A 14,720-nucleotide genomic window follows, 5' to 3' on the forward strand; every position below is an offset into this window, starting at 1 on the left:
TATTTTGGTCTCATCTGACCAGAGCACCTTTTTCCACATGTTTGCTGTGTCCCCCACGTGGCTTCTCGCAAACTGCAAACAGGACTTCTTATGGCTTTCCTTCAACAATGGCTTTCTTCTTCCCACTCCTGGATAAAGGCCAGATTTGTGAAGTGCACGACTAATAGTGATCCTGTGGACAGATTCTCCCACCTGAGTTGTGGATCTCTGCATCCTCCAGAGTAACCATGGGCCTCCTGGCTGCTTCTCTGATTAATGCTCTCCTTGCCCAGCCTGTCAGTTTAGGTGGACGGCCATGTCTTGGTAGGTTTTTAGTTGTGCCATACTCTTTCCATTTTTGGATAATGAATTAAACAGTGCTCCATGAGATGTTTAAAGCTTGGGATATTTTTTTATAACCTGACCCTGCTTTAAACTTCTCCACAACTCTATCCCTGACCTGTCTGGTATGTTCCTTGGCCTTCATGAAGCTGTTTGTTCACTATGGTTCTCTAACAAACCTCTGAAGACTTCACAGAACAGCTGTATTTATACTGAGATTAAATTACACACAGGTGGACTCAGGTAGACTATTTACTAATTAGGTGACTTCTGAAGGCAATTGGCTGCACTAGATTTTAGTTAGAGGTATCAGAGTAAAGGGAGCTGAATACAAATGCACGCCACACTTTTCAGATATTTATTTGTAAAAAAAATGAAAAACATTTATCATTTTCCTTCCACTTTACAATTATGTGCCACTTTGTTTTGGTCTATCACATTAAATCCCAATAAAATAAATTTACATTTTTGGTTGTAACATGACAAAATGTGGAAAAATTCAAGGGGTATGAATACTTTTTAAAGGCACTATAGCTGTCACTTTTTGAAATCAGTCATTCATTCATACAGCTCTGTGTGTGAATGAACTACAAGCCCCAACATCCTTGGCAGCTGTTAGCTTGTAGTTCTCAGTGAACTGAGACCACAGCACTGGTAGTTCATTGATTTTTTCCTGTCAGTGTTTCTGCTTGCCCGTGCAGGAAGTATGGGCAAACAGAACACTGACAGGTCTGCAGGAGAACTGCATGGCACCAGAAATCTGCTTATCACTGGTGCAATGCTTTACAGGCTCCAAAAAAAAAAGAAAGATGCACATTTTTTTAACTGCAAAAAAATGTGCATTTTTGTTTTTTTATTTTTTTTAAGTGAACATATTCTTTAAAGGGTTACTAAACCCTCGTGTTTAAAAAAAAAAATATGTCATACTTACCTCCACTGTGCAGTTCGTTTTGCACAGAGTGGCCCGATCCTCGACTTCTGGGGTACCCCAGCGGAGCTGTTAGCTCCTCCCCGCATCGGAAAACCACCTAGGAGAAGCGTTCTCCCTGGGGGTTACCGTGCGGGCATGCTCCTTAGTCCAGCCTTTGCATAGACACAGAAAGCTGGACTTGTCCCCGCCCCCCCATGTCATTGGATTTGATTGACAGCAGCGGGACCCAATGGCTGTGCTGCTATCAATCTATCTAATCAAGAGCCAAGACAACGGGCAGAGAGGGTTAACGCGTCTCTGGGGTGGGAATTACAGGCTCAGGTAAGTAAAACGGGGGGCCGGGGGCTGGTCAATGTCAGAAGATTTTTCACCTTAATGCATAGGATGCATTAAGGTGAAAAAGGCAATTTTATACACACCAGAAAGATGTCCTCCCATACTGGAGTCTACAGGATAGGAAATGATTACAAATTCCCCTAATGAGACATATATGGCAAAAAAACTGATGGTGGTTATAACCCTCCCTACTTATCCAACATGAAAAATGCTTTGGGTTTAGATATACTTTAACATTTTAATTTTATTTCCTTAAAGTGTTACTAAACCCACAACAGTAAAATCAGTCTGTATATGCAGTAAAGCATGCTTGTTATACTCACTGTGGAACCTAAGGGGTTAATCCTCTGCATTGCGTAAAAAGGCTCGTTGATCCTGTTTGCACAGATCCTCCTCTTCTTCCACTGACTCCAAAACAGGTCCGGATAAGACAGAGCTACTGGAGTCAAGCTGCACATGCTCAGTTTGGTGTGTATTGCTAGAGAGTTTTTTTCTTTTCTTGGGACAGTGCATATGATCAGCACAGAGCCAATCAGCACTGTTCAGACAGAAGGTCAGGGGTCCTGATAGGCCAGCCAGTGCAGTATGAAAACTCCTCCTACAAGCTTTAACCAGGAACTGAGAGAAGTCACAAGACCGCTATATACTGCTGATGAGAAAGGGTGTTTAACAGTTTATATTTACTAAAATAATTGCACTTCCATGTTCTGTGTATTGTTGTAGACCAGCTTTAGTGAATGCAGGCTCCTGGGTTTAGTAACACTTTAATATATTTATTCTGTTTTGTACAGGAAAATACAATTGAATAAAGACTGATACTGTAATGCCGCGTACACACGGTCGGACTTTCGACGGACTTTTGGCGGACTTTCTAGTGAACGGACTTAACTACATACGATCACACAAAAGTCTGACGGATTCGTATGTGATGACTTACGACTGGTCCGGTCGAAAAGTCCGACCGTGTGTACGCGGCATAAGTACAATATGTTAATGTTATTTCATAATACCCGGTAAAAGTGCCCTGTGCCCTGTTTCCCAGTTGTGCTCCTGCATTGACACCCTGTCACATGGGCTTCTGATGGAGACTACACGTGTTTCATCATACAAGAATGTATAATTTTTAAGAAAGCTGCATTTATACAAGTAAACACTGAAAATTACTTTTGCATTTACATTAACATATAAGCCAATATGAGATTTTAGTGCCTGGATTTACATACACAAGTCCTTTAAAACCTGTGCAATTTAATTTCTTGGTAGATCACTGAGTCTATCATCCCTGATAGCAGCCACATTATGCAACGACAGTGTTGTGTTGCTGAGGTCTGTAACAAAACACTAGACACTCTTTTTCAATAAGTCCTTCATTCTCAGGCATGGATATTATCAGTAGACTTCTCATAGATGCAGCACTACGCAGTGCTTGTATTTCTGTATCTTCTAAGAGGTCAGTGCTCATAATATCACCAATCAGACAGTTTATGATGTAGCTTATTATTTGCAACATAAAAGAGTACAAATGTCAAGAATTAGATTTATGTCCCTACAGTGCTTTCCAGTCCAGACCTATCATTTTATGATAAATTGTATCTGCTGCTTATGCATGCATATGAATGTATATTAACACATGCTGTTGAGTAGAAAATTTCTTAAAACTTAACATCTCTGATTGTAATTGGATCATAAATTGTAACAGTTAGAAGAGTGGGGATGAAGACTTGTTTTTACAAGTTTTACAAATGAGTTATGCAAATGTTTGCAGGAAATTGAAGGTGCAATGTTTAGTAGCAGAAGATAAAGCGGCTCATTTTGGTCTCGTGCAATTTTGAGAGGTATTTTTATTTTATCTTTGCCTGAAGCCATGTATTACAAAAAATATCTTGTCACAGAAAGTATCTGGAAGTCAAGCAGGGTATTTATTTCTTTTGTGATATTTCATAATTGCACAGTTACTGAGTGTACTTGATACCCACACACATTTTCCGGTTTCAGTGTTTTGTTTTCAAACTTGATACAAAACTTTAACTGTAAATCTGCTAGAAGATGCGGAATTCTTCTCCAGTCTTTTTTTTTTTTTTTTTTTTTTAGAAGGCCCATTTTTCTGAAGGTTTAGATAAAAAGGGGTTTCTACTTCAGTTTAATGGTAGGTGTTTTCTATAGATCCTGCTGTGCGTAGTGGTGGAGAATGGTCTCCTGCTGCTCTTCCCTCCCATTAGAATACATAATAGAATTAAGAGTAGCGCTACACCAGGGATCACATTTCTTTGCTGATGAAATATTTATTTACTTGCTGGCTCCCACCTCATTTGCACCATGCTAAAATCAATGTCCTGCTAATGAGATAATTGTTAGCAAGTGGCTAAATCTTTCATGCAAAAAAGATTTACTCACCTGTGTAGCACTAACTTTAACCACTTCTCTGATGGAGAAATGTTTTAATCTTTCAAATGCAAATCTGCAGAATTTGCTAGAAAATTATGAATTTTCTAAAAGCAGAGGCCCTGTAGAAAAAATTGGTGGCAGTTGCAATTTTTTTTTTGTTGCACAGTATTTGTGCAACTGTTTATCTGTCTAAATTTATATTTTCAGTAAAAAACACACCTAAATGAATTTTAGTGCACATACATTATGATACCCAATTATTTAGTATAATATAAATTGGGGTTGTGTCAAGCTAATTGATACCGAATGTCAAGCCTTAAAGGGTAACTTCACTTTTTGAAAAAAACGTTCTCTTTTGGGTGATCCATGTACATTGCAAGGATTTTAACAAACTTTGTTGCAGATTCCCATCTTTTGTTATTCTGAAGAAATAGCTGTTTGTTTGCCTGTGTTCATGTGCACAGTGAATCTGTATGGGAGTCACTATCAATCAGCTGCTGCACTTGCAGGGTTCTTGTGAGGAAAGTGGCAGGTGCTGCATCCCTTAAAGGGCCATACACACAGGCCAAATATCAGCTGGTTCAATAGAGACTGGCCAACATTTGGCCCATGAAAAAGATCTGCCGATCAACATCCGATCAGCGCTCTTAGCCAATGGCTACGTGCACTGACCAGTGGGTTCTGATGGGGGGCAGTCCCCCTGTCAGAACACAATAGCTGAGCGGGAGAGATTACTGTATTAACATCGCATAGTTAGTACAGCAGCTCCTCCCGAGCTCTGCAGTTTTTTATCATTCAGCCCACTGGGTTGAACAAAAAAAAACAAATACAGTAATACCTCGGATTGTGAGTAATGCGGTTAACAAGCGTTTTGCAATACAAGCTATTATTTTTTTTAAATCCTGACTCGGTTTGCAAGCATTGTCTCACAAAATGAGCAGAATTCAAGCCTCTGTGGTGTGCAGTACCGCATTTGGCCAAAGGTGCGGGGGCGCCAGTGACACTCGGAGCCGCTAGGATGCACTCGGATGCACTCAGAGCCACTCGGAAACACTCCATTCCCGAGTGTTTCCAAGTGCATCCGAGTGGCTTCGAGTGGTTTCCGAGTGACTCCGGCACCCCCCCAACCTCTGGCCACATGCAGTACTGCATACAATAGAAGTCACTGTGGAACAAATTATCTGAGTTTCCATTGACTTCTTTGGGGAAACTCGCTGTGATATATGAGTACTTTGGATTACAAGCATTGTTCTGGAACAAATTATGCCGTAATCCAAGGTACCTCTGTAGTGTGTACTAGGCTTTAGATGTGATTTCCCTTCAAGAGTATCTGACCAAAATGACATTTTTGCTGCAGGCGATGCTCAAAGTCTGACATATCTTAGTACAAACTACTGGGGAAATCAGTGAGCCAATCACACAAGCAGGAAATTACATTTCTGGAACATGTTCTGTACACCATATACACAAATCGGGTCCTGGCATTCTGCCACTGTCGGGGAGCCCCTGTGGGGTTGCTAGCCGCTGGGCTCTAAGCTGAGAGCGTCTCTCTCATACAGCTCAGAGCATGCACTGACAGTTCTCCCTCCCTAGCCCCTTGCACAGATGGGAAAGGAGAGAGCCTATCTGATCCTTCTCCTCCCGCTCCTCTCCTCCTGTGTGTGCACCAAGGGAAGTGTGAAGTTTAGCAGCTGAATGATCAAATTCAGCTGCTGAGCTTCACAACTCCCATTGTGCACACAGGAGGAAAGAGGCAGAAGGAGAATGAGCAGATCGGCTCTCTCCTTTTCCATCTGTGCAATGGGCTAGGGAGGGAGAACTGTCAGTGCAGGCTCTGAGCTGTATGAGAGAGATGCTCTCAGCTTAGAGCCCAGTGGCTAGCAACCCCACTGGGGGCCCCCTGACAGTGGTGGAATGCCAGGGCCCGGTTGCAAGTGCAACCTTTGCCACGCTGGTAGCTCTGCCACTGCCTAGAAGTGAGCCTAGTGTTCAATTTGAAGTTAGCTGAATAGGGATTTGGGTGTCAGGTTAAAAAGGTAATTGAAGGTCTGGAAAGAAAGTTAGTCCTATTGCCTTTGTGGATGATGTTATTAGACCAGAATAGAGAGTATTCAGCCAGTATCATGCCATATGGTCATTGAAGCTAGTAAGTAAGGATGGTTGGCTAGTAGTTAAAAAAAAAGGAATTAGGGAGTAAGTTGTGTAGGCTAGGTTGAATTTCATATTGTAATGTAGCCATACAGCTATGGTATGGGCTCTGGGTGACAAAATATGAAACCCTCTGAAATCAGGAGTGGTTGGCCACATTAGAGAGCTGGTGATCTCTGTCTATTATATGGTAGAGGGTTAACCAAGGGGCCAAGTGGCACAAATGACCTGCAAGAAAACATTTAATAATGTCAGTAATGTAGACCCCTGCTTGAGATATGGAAGCGATTAGAACCTAGCTACTTTGTGTCTCTTGTCACTCCAAGTAAAGTTCAGCAGAGCTTGTTGTAAGGCTTTGAGATCTCTGAACAGGATCTTAATTGGTAGCGTTTCATAATAACAAACTCATTTGAAAAGTAGGATTTTTTATAATAGAAGATATTCCATTTTTAATTTCTAAGTTCTTGGAATATAGAAATGGAAATGTAGTTACCATTGTAGTGTTAAGAAGTTTGAGACATGAGGTAGATTCCAAAATAGATACAATCAGGTCCATAAATATTGGGACATTAACAAAATTCTAATCTTTTTGGCTCTATACACCACCACAATGGATTTGAAATGAAACGAACAAGATATTCTTTAACTGCAGACTTTCAGCTTTAATTTGAGGGTATTTACATCCAAATCAGGTGAACGGTGTAGGAATTACAACAGTTTGTATATGTGCCTCCCACTTTTTAAGGGAAAGTAATGGGACAGATTAACAATCATCCATCAAACTTTCACTTTTTAATACTTGGTTGCAAATCCTTTGCAGTCAATTACAGCCTGAAGCCTGGAACGCATAGACATCACCAGACTGGGTTTCATCCCCGGTGATGCTCTGTCAGGCTTCTACTGCAACTGTCTGCAGTTCCTGCTTGTTCTCGGGGCATTTTCCCTTCAGTTTTGTCTTCAGCAAGTGAAATGCATGCTCAGTCGGATTCAGGTCAGGTGATTGACTTGGTCATTGCATAACATTCCACTTCTTTCCCTTAAAAGACTCTTGGTTGCTTTCGCAGTATGCTTCGGGTGAAGCGCCGTCCAATGAGTTCTGAAGCATTTTGCTGAATATGAGCAGATAATATTGCCCGAAACACTTCAGAATTCATCCTGCTGCTTTTGTCAGCAGTCACATCATCAATAAATACAAGAGAACCAGTTCCATTGGCAGCCATACATGCCCACGCCATGACACTACCACCACCATGTTTCACTGATGAGGTGGTATGCTTTGGATCATGAGCAGTTCCTTTCCTTCTCCATACTCTTCTCTTCCTATCACTCTGGTACAAGTTGATCTTGGTCTCACCTGTCCATAGGATGTTGTTCCAGAACTGTGAAGGCTTTTTTAGATGTTGTTTGGCAAACTCTAATCTGGCCTTCCTGTTTTTGAGACTCACCAATGGTTTACATCTTGTAGTGACACACATATACCTACCTCCTGGAGAATGTTCTTGATCTGGCCAACTGTTGTGAAGGGTGTTTTCTTCACCAGGGAAAGAATTCTTCGGTTATCCACCACAGTTGTTTTCCGTGGTCTACCGGGTCTTTTGGTGTTGCTGAGCTTACCGGTGTGTTCTTTCTTTTTAAGGATGTTCCAAACAGTTGATTTAGCCACACCTAAAGTTTTTGCTATCTCTCTGATGGGTTTGTTTTGTTTTTTCAGCCTAATGATGGCTTGCTTCACTGATAGTGACAGCTCTTTGGATCTCATATTGAGAGTTGACAGCAACAGATTCCAAATGCAAATAGCACACTTGAAATGAACTCTGGACCTTTTATCTGCTACTTGTATATGGGATAATGAGGGAATAACACACACCTGGCCATGGAACAGCTGAGCAGCCAATTAAACCATTACTTTTGGTCCCTTAAAAAGTGGGAGGCACATAAACAAACTGTTGTAATTCCTACACCGTTCACCTGATTTGGATGTAAATATCCTCAAATTAAAGCTGAAAGTCTGCAGTTAAAGCACATCTTGTTTGTTTCATTTCAAATCCAATGTAGTGGTAGATAGAGCCAAAAAGATTAGAATTGTGTTGATGTCCCAATATTTATGGACCTGACTGTATGTTTGTCTGCTTTCCAATTATAATTAGAGGAAGCTTGAAGATTTGACAGTGTTTCAGCAGCATGGATTCCATTTTGGTCAGCTTAAGGGTATGGCTTGATAGGCTGGAAAATAATAATAGTTCCTTGTGTAGGTTGGGAAGAGACAAGAGAAGTTTTCTAAGTTCTTGGAATAACGCTATGTAGTTACCCGTAGTTTCTCCTTCTTTGTACTTTATACATATTATCACTGGAAAGCCCTAGATCGAGCTAGGAGTGGGACACACAGCCTGCTGCTGAGGACACAGCTGCTATGATTGGCTATTGGAGTCAATGACAGGTGGAGGGATCTGGTGGTGAGAGCATCGGCTCTGTCAGCCTAAGCTGCGGGAAGCACTCATTACCTTTATGCTTTGTGATCTATTAGGTCTAGTAAGAGGTTTTATGATTCGGTGGAGGAATTTAGACACTGTAGCACTTCTTTTGTCTTAAAGAGCATTGGTTCACTGGGGAGCATTTTGATGGATTTTATTTTACTTTGAATACATTTTTTATGAGCTATTCACATTATATTATTTAAAAGTTGATTTGTGTATTTATATTTATATTGCACTATATTATTCATTTTGCACATGTTTTGCACATTGGGATTGTAAATGTTTTCCCTGTTAACAGTGTCTTATCATATTCTTTGTTAATTTGCATATTGCAATAAGGGCTATACACGAGTTGCATGAATTTTTTGCATTTATCACTTATATTTTTTTTCACTGTGTTCTAGCACACTTTAGAGGGATATAGGTCAACTCAAATACTTTTTCAATTAATCAGTCATTATTGTTTTCTGTTGATACATGCATACCCTGAGGACTAGATTACATTTAAAAGGATTGCACACCTTCTTTTTTTTTTTTTTTTTTTTACATCTTTCTGTAATTGCCCAGCTCCACCAATCCCTTCCCAGTTCATGCCACCCTGTGTGCTCGGGCCCCCCCTTGGCTGATCTGGCCAAGATGCTCTTTGGCAAACTTCAGGCACGCAGCAACGTTTTTTTGGAGAGCAGTGGTTTCCTCTGTGGTATTCTGCCATAAACAACCTGCCTGTCCAAAGACTTGTGTGGTAGGCGCATGAACAGGGATGTTTGCCAGTTCCAGTTATGTCTTCAAGCCTTTAGCTGTTACTTGTGGGTTCTTTTTTACCTCATTGAGGATTTTGCCTTCTGCCTTTGAAGTGTAAATGAATTATAGATTAAGAAGATTTACATCAAATTGTGATTAAAGTAGTATATGTCTAATATTATATGTAATAGTTAGTCCAGCTATAGGCCTTTCATCTAGCTTAAACTTATATATGTTTCTTAAAGATAACTTGGTAAAAAGTAACATGACAATCTTGTGACTTCTCTATGTGACCCACTTTTTATGGCTATTTATAAGGTCATTTGTATGGTCAAATCATCATAAATAGCTAATTCAATGTATAGATTGGTTAAGCATCATATGATAAGTTTGTAAAGAGACCAGCAATTGTATAGCTTATGTAAGGTCTTCCCCTGTACATAACTTTATGAAGACTGTCATTTATGAACCGATTGTAATGTATCATAAGGATTGTCATATGACCAAAGTATGACTTATGCAACATAATGATTTTATGACTTGAAGAAGACTATTTTTCTACATTGCTTATGTAATCCACTATTATAAATTCAGTGCCATACAAAATAAAATTTCTGTATGGTACAGTCACTCTGAGTTGCGTACTGTATCTTCTCACCAATGTGATGTCACAAGAGCCACCAGCCAACCTTTCACAACAGAAGTCATCTTGGCTGGGGACCCACTTCTGGCAAAAGTAGCCAGAGTACTAAACTGTTACCATTTATATATAATTTGTCTGTCGACTGATGGATGCCTAAACACTTTGACATTGCTTTGTATTCCTTTCCAACCTTATTCAGATCAACTAATCATGATTGTATGTCTTCAGAGAGCTCTTTTTTGCAAGGCATGGTTCACATCACCTGATGCTTCTTGTGAACAGAAATCCTAAAATGTTTGAGTGACGTTTATAAATCAAAGTAGCTCTAAATTGTGTCTCCAAACTCATTTTCATAATTGGACTACAGATGTGCAAACTACTGACTGCAATTCATTTTCGTTGAAGTAATTAGGCTATGGGTTCACTTAATTTTTCCTCCATCACTGTGAATGTTTAACCACTTCAGCCCCTGAAGAATTTACCCCCTTAATGACCAGGCCATTTTTTGCAATAGGGCACTGCGTCGCTTTAGCTGAAAAATGTGCGGTCATGCGACGCTGTAGCCAAACAAAATTGATGTCCTTTTTTTTCCCTCAAATAGAGCTTTCTTTTATTATTTGCGCTATAAACATAAAAAGACAGACAATTTGGAAAAAAAAAACAAAACAATATTTTTTACTTTCTGCTATAATACATATCCAAACAAAATATATAAATAAACAAATGTATTCATCAGTTTAGACCAATATGTATTCTGCTACATATTTTTGGTAAAAAAAAATCGCAATAAGCGTATATTGATTGGTTTGCGCAAAAGTTATAGCGTCTACAAAATAGGGGATAGATTTATGGACTTTATTTAATGTTTTTACTGGTAATGGCAGTGATCTGCGATTTTTAGCGGGACTGCGACATTGCGGCGGACAAATCTGACCCCAAGTGACACTTTTTGGGGACCAGCGACATTATTACCGTGATCAGTGCTAAAAAAATGAATTTATCAATATATAAATGACACTGGCAGGAAAGGGATTTACACTAGGGGGCAATCAAGGGGTTAACTGTGTTCCCTAGGTGTGTTCTTACTGTGTGGGAGATGGGCTCATTGGGACAACACAGAGATCGCTGTTCCTGATCACTAGGAACAGCAGATCTCAGTGTTGTCCCCTGTCAGAACGGAGATCTGCCTTGTTTACATAGGCAGATCCCCGTTCAGTCTCATTTCAATCATATTTTAGTCGACTAAAATCTCCGGTACCAGTGTTAATTCTGTCACTGAAATTAACACTGTCTGTAGGCAGAAAGTATTGAAGAGAGACTGTAGAGGAGGGGAAACATGTGTCTTAGATGATTGATGGAGGTAAGAGAATGGTTGCAGGTACATTTTGGAGTAGAATGAGTAATATTTTAGGAGGTAGAATGTAAACAGGAAACATGAGAGCGTAAAACTTGAACTGTGTAGCAAAGAGATGGAGTTTGTAGGAGTGATAGAGGATATTTATATGATGACTAATGTAGAAAAGTACTGTGCTGGAATGATGTCTTAAAACAGACACCATATTAAATTCTTACATCTTGCTGCTCCCCAAAGTTTACCTCCCATGTCTGCTTCCCAAGCTTTTTTTCATAAAGGCAATCTTGGTACGGGACATTATTAGATCCATAATCATAATTATGGCAAATAAACATAGTGTATGTGTTGAATTGTTTGACACTTTATCTGATGTCTCATCTCTTTTTTGTTCACGTTTAGGCTCATAACCGAAACTTACTATCCATTGATTTTGATCACATCACCAGAACAGGAAAAATCTATGATGATCATCGAAAATTTACTCTTAGAATTATGTATGATAAGACTGGACATCCCATACTGTGGTCACCAAGCAGCAAGTACCATGAAGTTAACATTACATATTCACCTATTGGACTTGTTACCTCTATTCAAAGAGGAAGCTGGTCTGAAAAAATAGAGTATGACCAAAATGGGAAGATGGTTTCTAGGATTTGGGCCAATGGGAAAATATGGAGCTATACATATGAGGAAAAGGTCAGTAATTGTTAAAAATGTTATAATAGGCAGAATATACTGTGTCTGTTTTACATAACACAGTTTGCAGTGACATTTTTTTTGTTTCATTTTTGATAAAGTGGTGAGGGGTTAGAACCCTTGTCATGTTTTTATTGAGTTTTTTGTTTTGTTTTTCGATATACATATAATGTAAAGAAACATTGCAACTTTGCTAAAATAAGAATGTTCACTCAGTTAACATATCATGTTAAGTTAACATAGGTTTTATGTAGTCCATTTTAGCTTTGATCATGCATTTCTGGATAAGCTGCCAGCTTCTTGTCATCTGATTCTTTTTTGTGCAGCTTTCCCTTTTTTTCTTTGTCTTAAATGGACATGAACAGGGTTTAGAATATGGGACTCTTGCATTCTCATATTCAGAAACGGTTGTTTCTAGATCAAAGCACTAGAATGACTTGGTACAATACTTTTTGCTCTATGCAATGTCCAATCCTTTGTCAAGTTTGTCTTACTCCTTGTATGCACTTCCAGTGTATTTTCCCTTTGACTGGAGGATTCTTTCGAAGGCAATCCGTTTTCATATGAGGAAGATGGTTTAAAAGAAATGTTTTATAGAGCGATAAAAATAAAGTCTAAAGAAAATATATATTAGGAGGTTAAAAATATTGTTATGAGCTGATTAGAGAAAAAAACTCAATGTAGACTTATTCAGTAGGGTAGTTCAAAAAGCTGAAGTGCAATGTCTGGTCACCAATCACTTTCAGTTAGACTTCCGTTTATGGTATGCAGGCCAATAATAGTTTGATTCAGGTTACTTGCCATTTATTACTGAAGTTTGCATTTTGCCCTTACTGAAAAATGCCTGAAAGTTGTGACTGTAAAGAAAAGTATAGGGGCAGCTAAAATATGACATCCCCAGAGCTTGCCCTTCAGAAAAATGTTAGCTCTTTCTTCACAATTACTTTCAAGGTCAACCTTCCAAGATAAACAAACAAGCACTGCCACTGTCTGTAATCTATGACCCTGGATCTGGAGGATGAGCATTATATCCAGGAGGCAGGCATATGATACATGTATTTCTTAATGACAAGTGCAGTGGCGGAATTACCGGGGTCGCAACAGTTGCAGTTGCCACGGGGCCCGGCATTCCGCCACTGTGGGGGGGGGCCCAGCGGGGTTGCTCTTCACACACGCTCTGAGCGGAGATCGTGTGTCATATAACAATAGCACAGAGAGACACCGGCGGCGGCATTAATGTTCTATTTGTCGTTCCTCTCTTGCAGGGGATGAGAGAGGACACACAGCTGATCTCACTGCCCCCCCTTCTCCCCCCTTCCCTCTCCTCTGTGCTCCGCGAGCAGTCTAGTGTGAAGCTAAAGAGCTCACATTTACCGCGGAGCACACAGGAGAGGGGATGGGGGGAGAAGGGGGAGCAGTGAGATCAGCTGTGTGTCCTCTCTCATCCGTGCTAGAGAGGGCCGACAAATAGAACATTAATGCCGCCGCCGGTGTCTCTCTGTGCTATTGTTATATGACACACGATCTCCGCTCAGAGCCGTGCTGTCCGGCACTGATGGGATCTAATAGCATTCACTGTGATGGGCACTGATAGCATTCACTGATGGGCACTGATAGAAGGCACTGATAGAAGGCACTGATGAGCACTGATAGAAGGCACTGATAGAAGGCACTGATGAGCACTGATGAGCACTGATAGAAGGCACTGATGAGCACTGATAGAAGGCACTGATGAGCACTGATAGAAGGCATTGATGGGCACTGATGGGCACTGATGAGCACTGATAGAAGGCACTGATGAGCACTGATAGAAGGCACTGATGAGCACTGATAGAAGGCATTGATGGGCACTGATGGGCACTGATGAGCACTGATAGAAGGCACTGATGGGCACTGATGAGCACTGATAGAAGGCACTGATGAGCACTGATAGAAGGCACTGACTGATGAGCACTAATAGAAGGCACTGATGGGCACTGATGAGCATTGATAGAAGGCACTGATGAGCACTGATAGAGGGCACTGACTGATGAGCACTAATATAAGGCACTGATGGGCACTGATGAGCACTGATAGAAGGTACTGATGAGCACTGATAGAAGGCACTGATGGGCACTGATAGAAGGCACTGATGAGCACTGATAGAAGGCACTGATGGGCACTGATAGAAGGCACTGATGAGCACTGATAGACGGCACTGATGAGCACTGATAGAAGTCACTGATGGGCACTGATGAGCACTGATAGAAGGCACTGATGAGCACTGATAGAAGGCACTGATAGAAGGCACTGATGAGCACTGATAGACGGCACTGATGAGCACTGATAGAAGGCACTGATGAGCACTGATAGACGGCACTGATGAGCACTGATAGACGGCACTGATGAGCACTGATAGAAGGCACTGATGGGCACTGATGAGCACTGATAGAAGGCACTGATGAGCACTGATAGAAAGCACTGATGGGCACTGATAGAAGGCACTGATGGGCACTGATGAGCACTGATAGAAGGCACTGATGAGCACTGATAAGCACTGATAGAAGGCACTGATGAGCACTGATAGAAGGCACTGATGAGCACTGATAGGCGGCACTGATGGGCACTGCTAGATGGCACTGATGATTGGGACACTATCAGTGTAAACAATTTACTGACATTCTTGACAGTTAACGGCAGTCCTTTCCTCAC

At 40.7% G+C, this 14,720-nt stretch overlaps 1 protein-coding gene across 9 annotated transcripts in view; it reads left to right on the plus strand.

Annotated features, from left to right (window-relative positions):
• TENM1 (teneurin transmembrane protein 1) overlaps positions 1 to 14,720 on the plus strand; it is a 1,380,190-nt gene that overhangs the window by 1,351,280 nt on the left and 14,190 nt on the right. For all 9 annotated transcript variants that reach the window (XM_073599409.1, XM_073599407.1, XM_073599406.1 and 6 more), the window contains one exon: positions 11,733 to 12,029. In XM_073599409.1, coding sequence (XP_073455510.1) covers positions 11,733 to 12,029 — 297 coding nt within the window. The remainder of the gene's footprint in view (positions 1 to 11,732; positions 12,030 to 14,720) is intronic.

Source organism: Aquarana catesbeiana, linkage group LG09 (genome assembly GCF_042186555.1).
Source record: "Aquarana catesbeiana isolate 2022-GZ linkage group LG09, ASM4218655v1, whole genome shotgun sequence".
NCBI classification, from domain to species: Eukaryota; Metazoa; Chordata; class Amphibia; order Anura; family Ranidae; genus Aquarana; species Aquarana catesbeiana.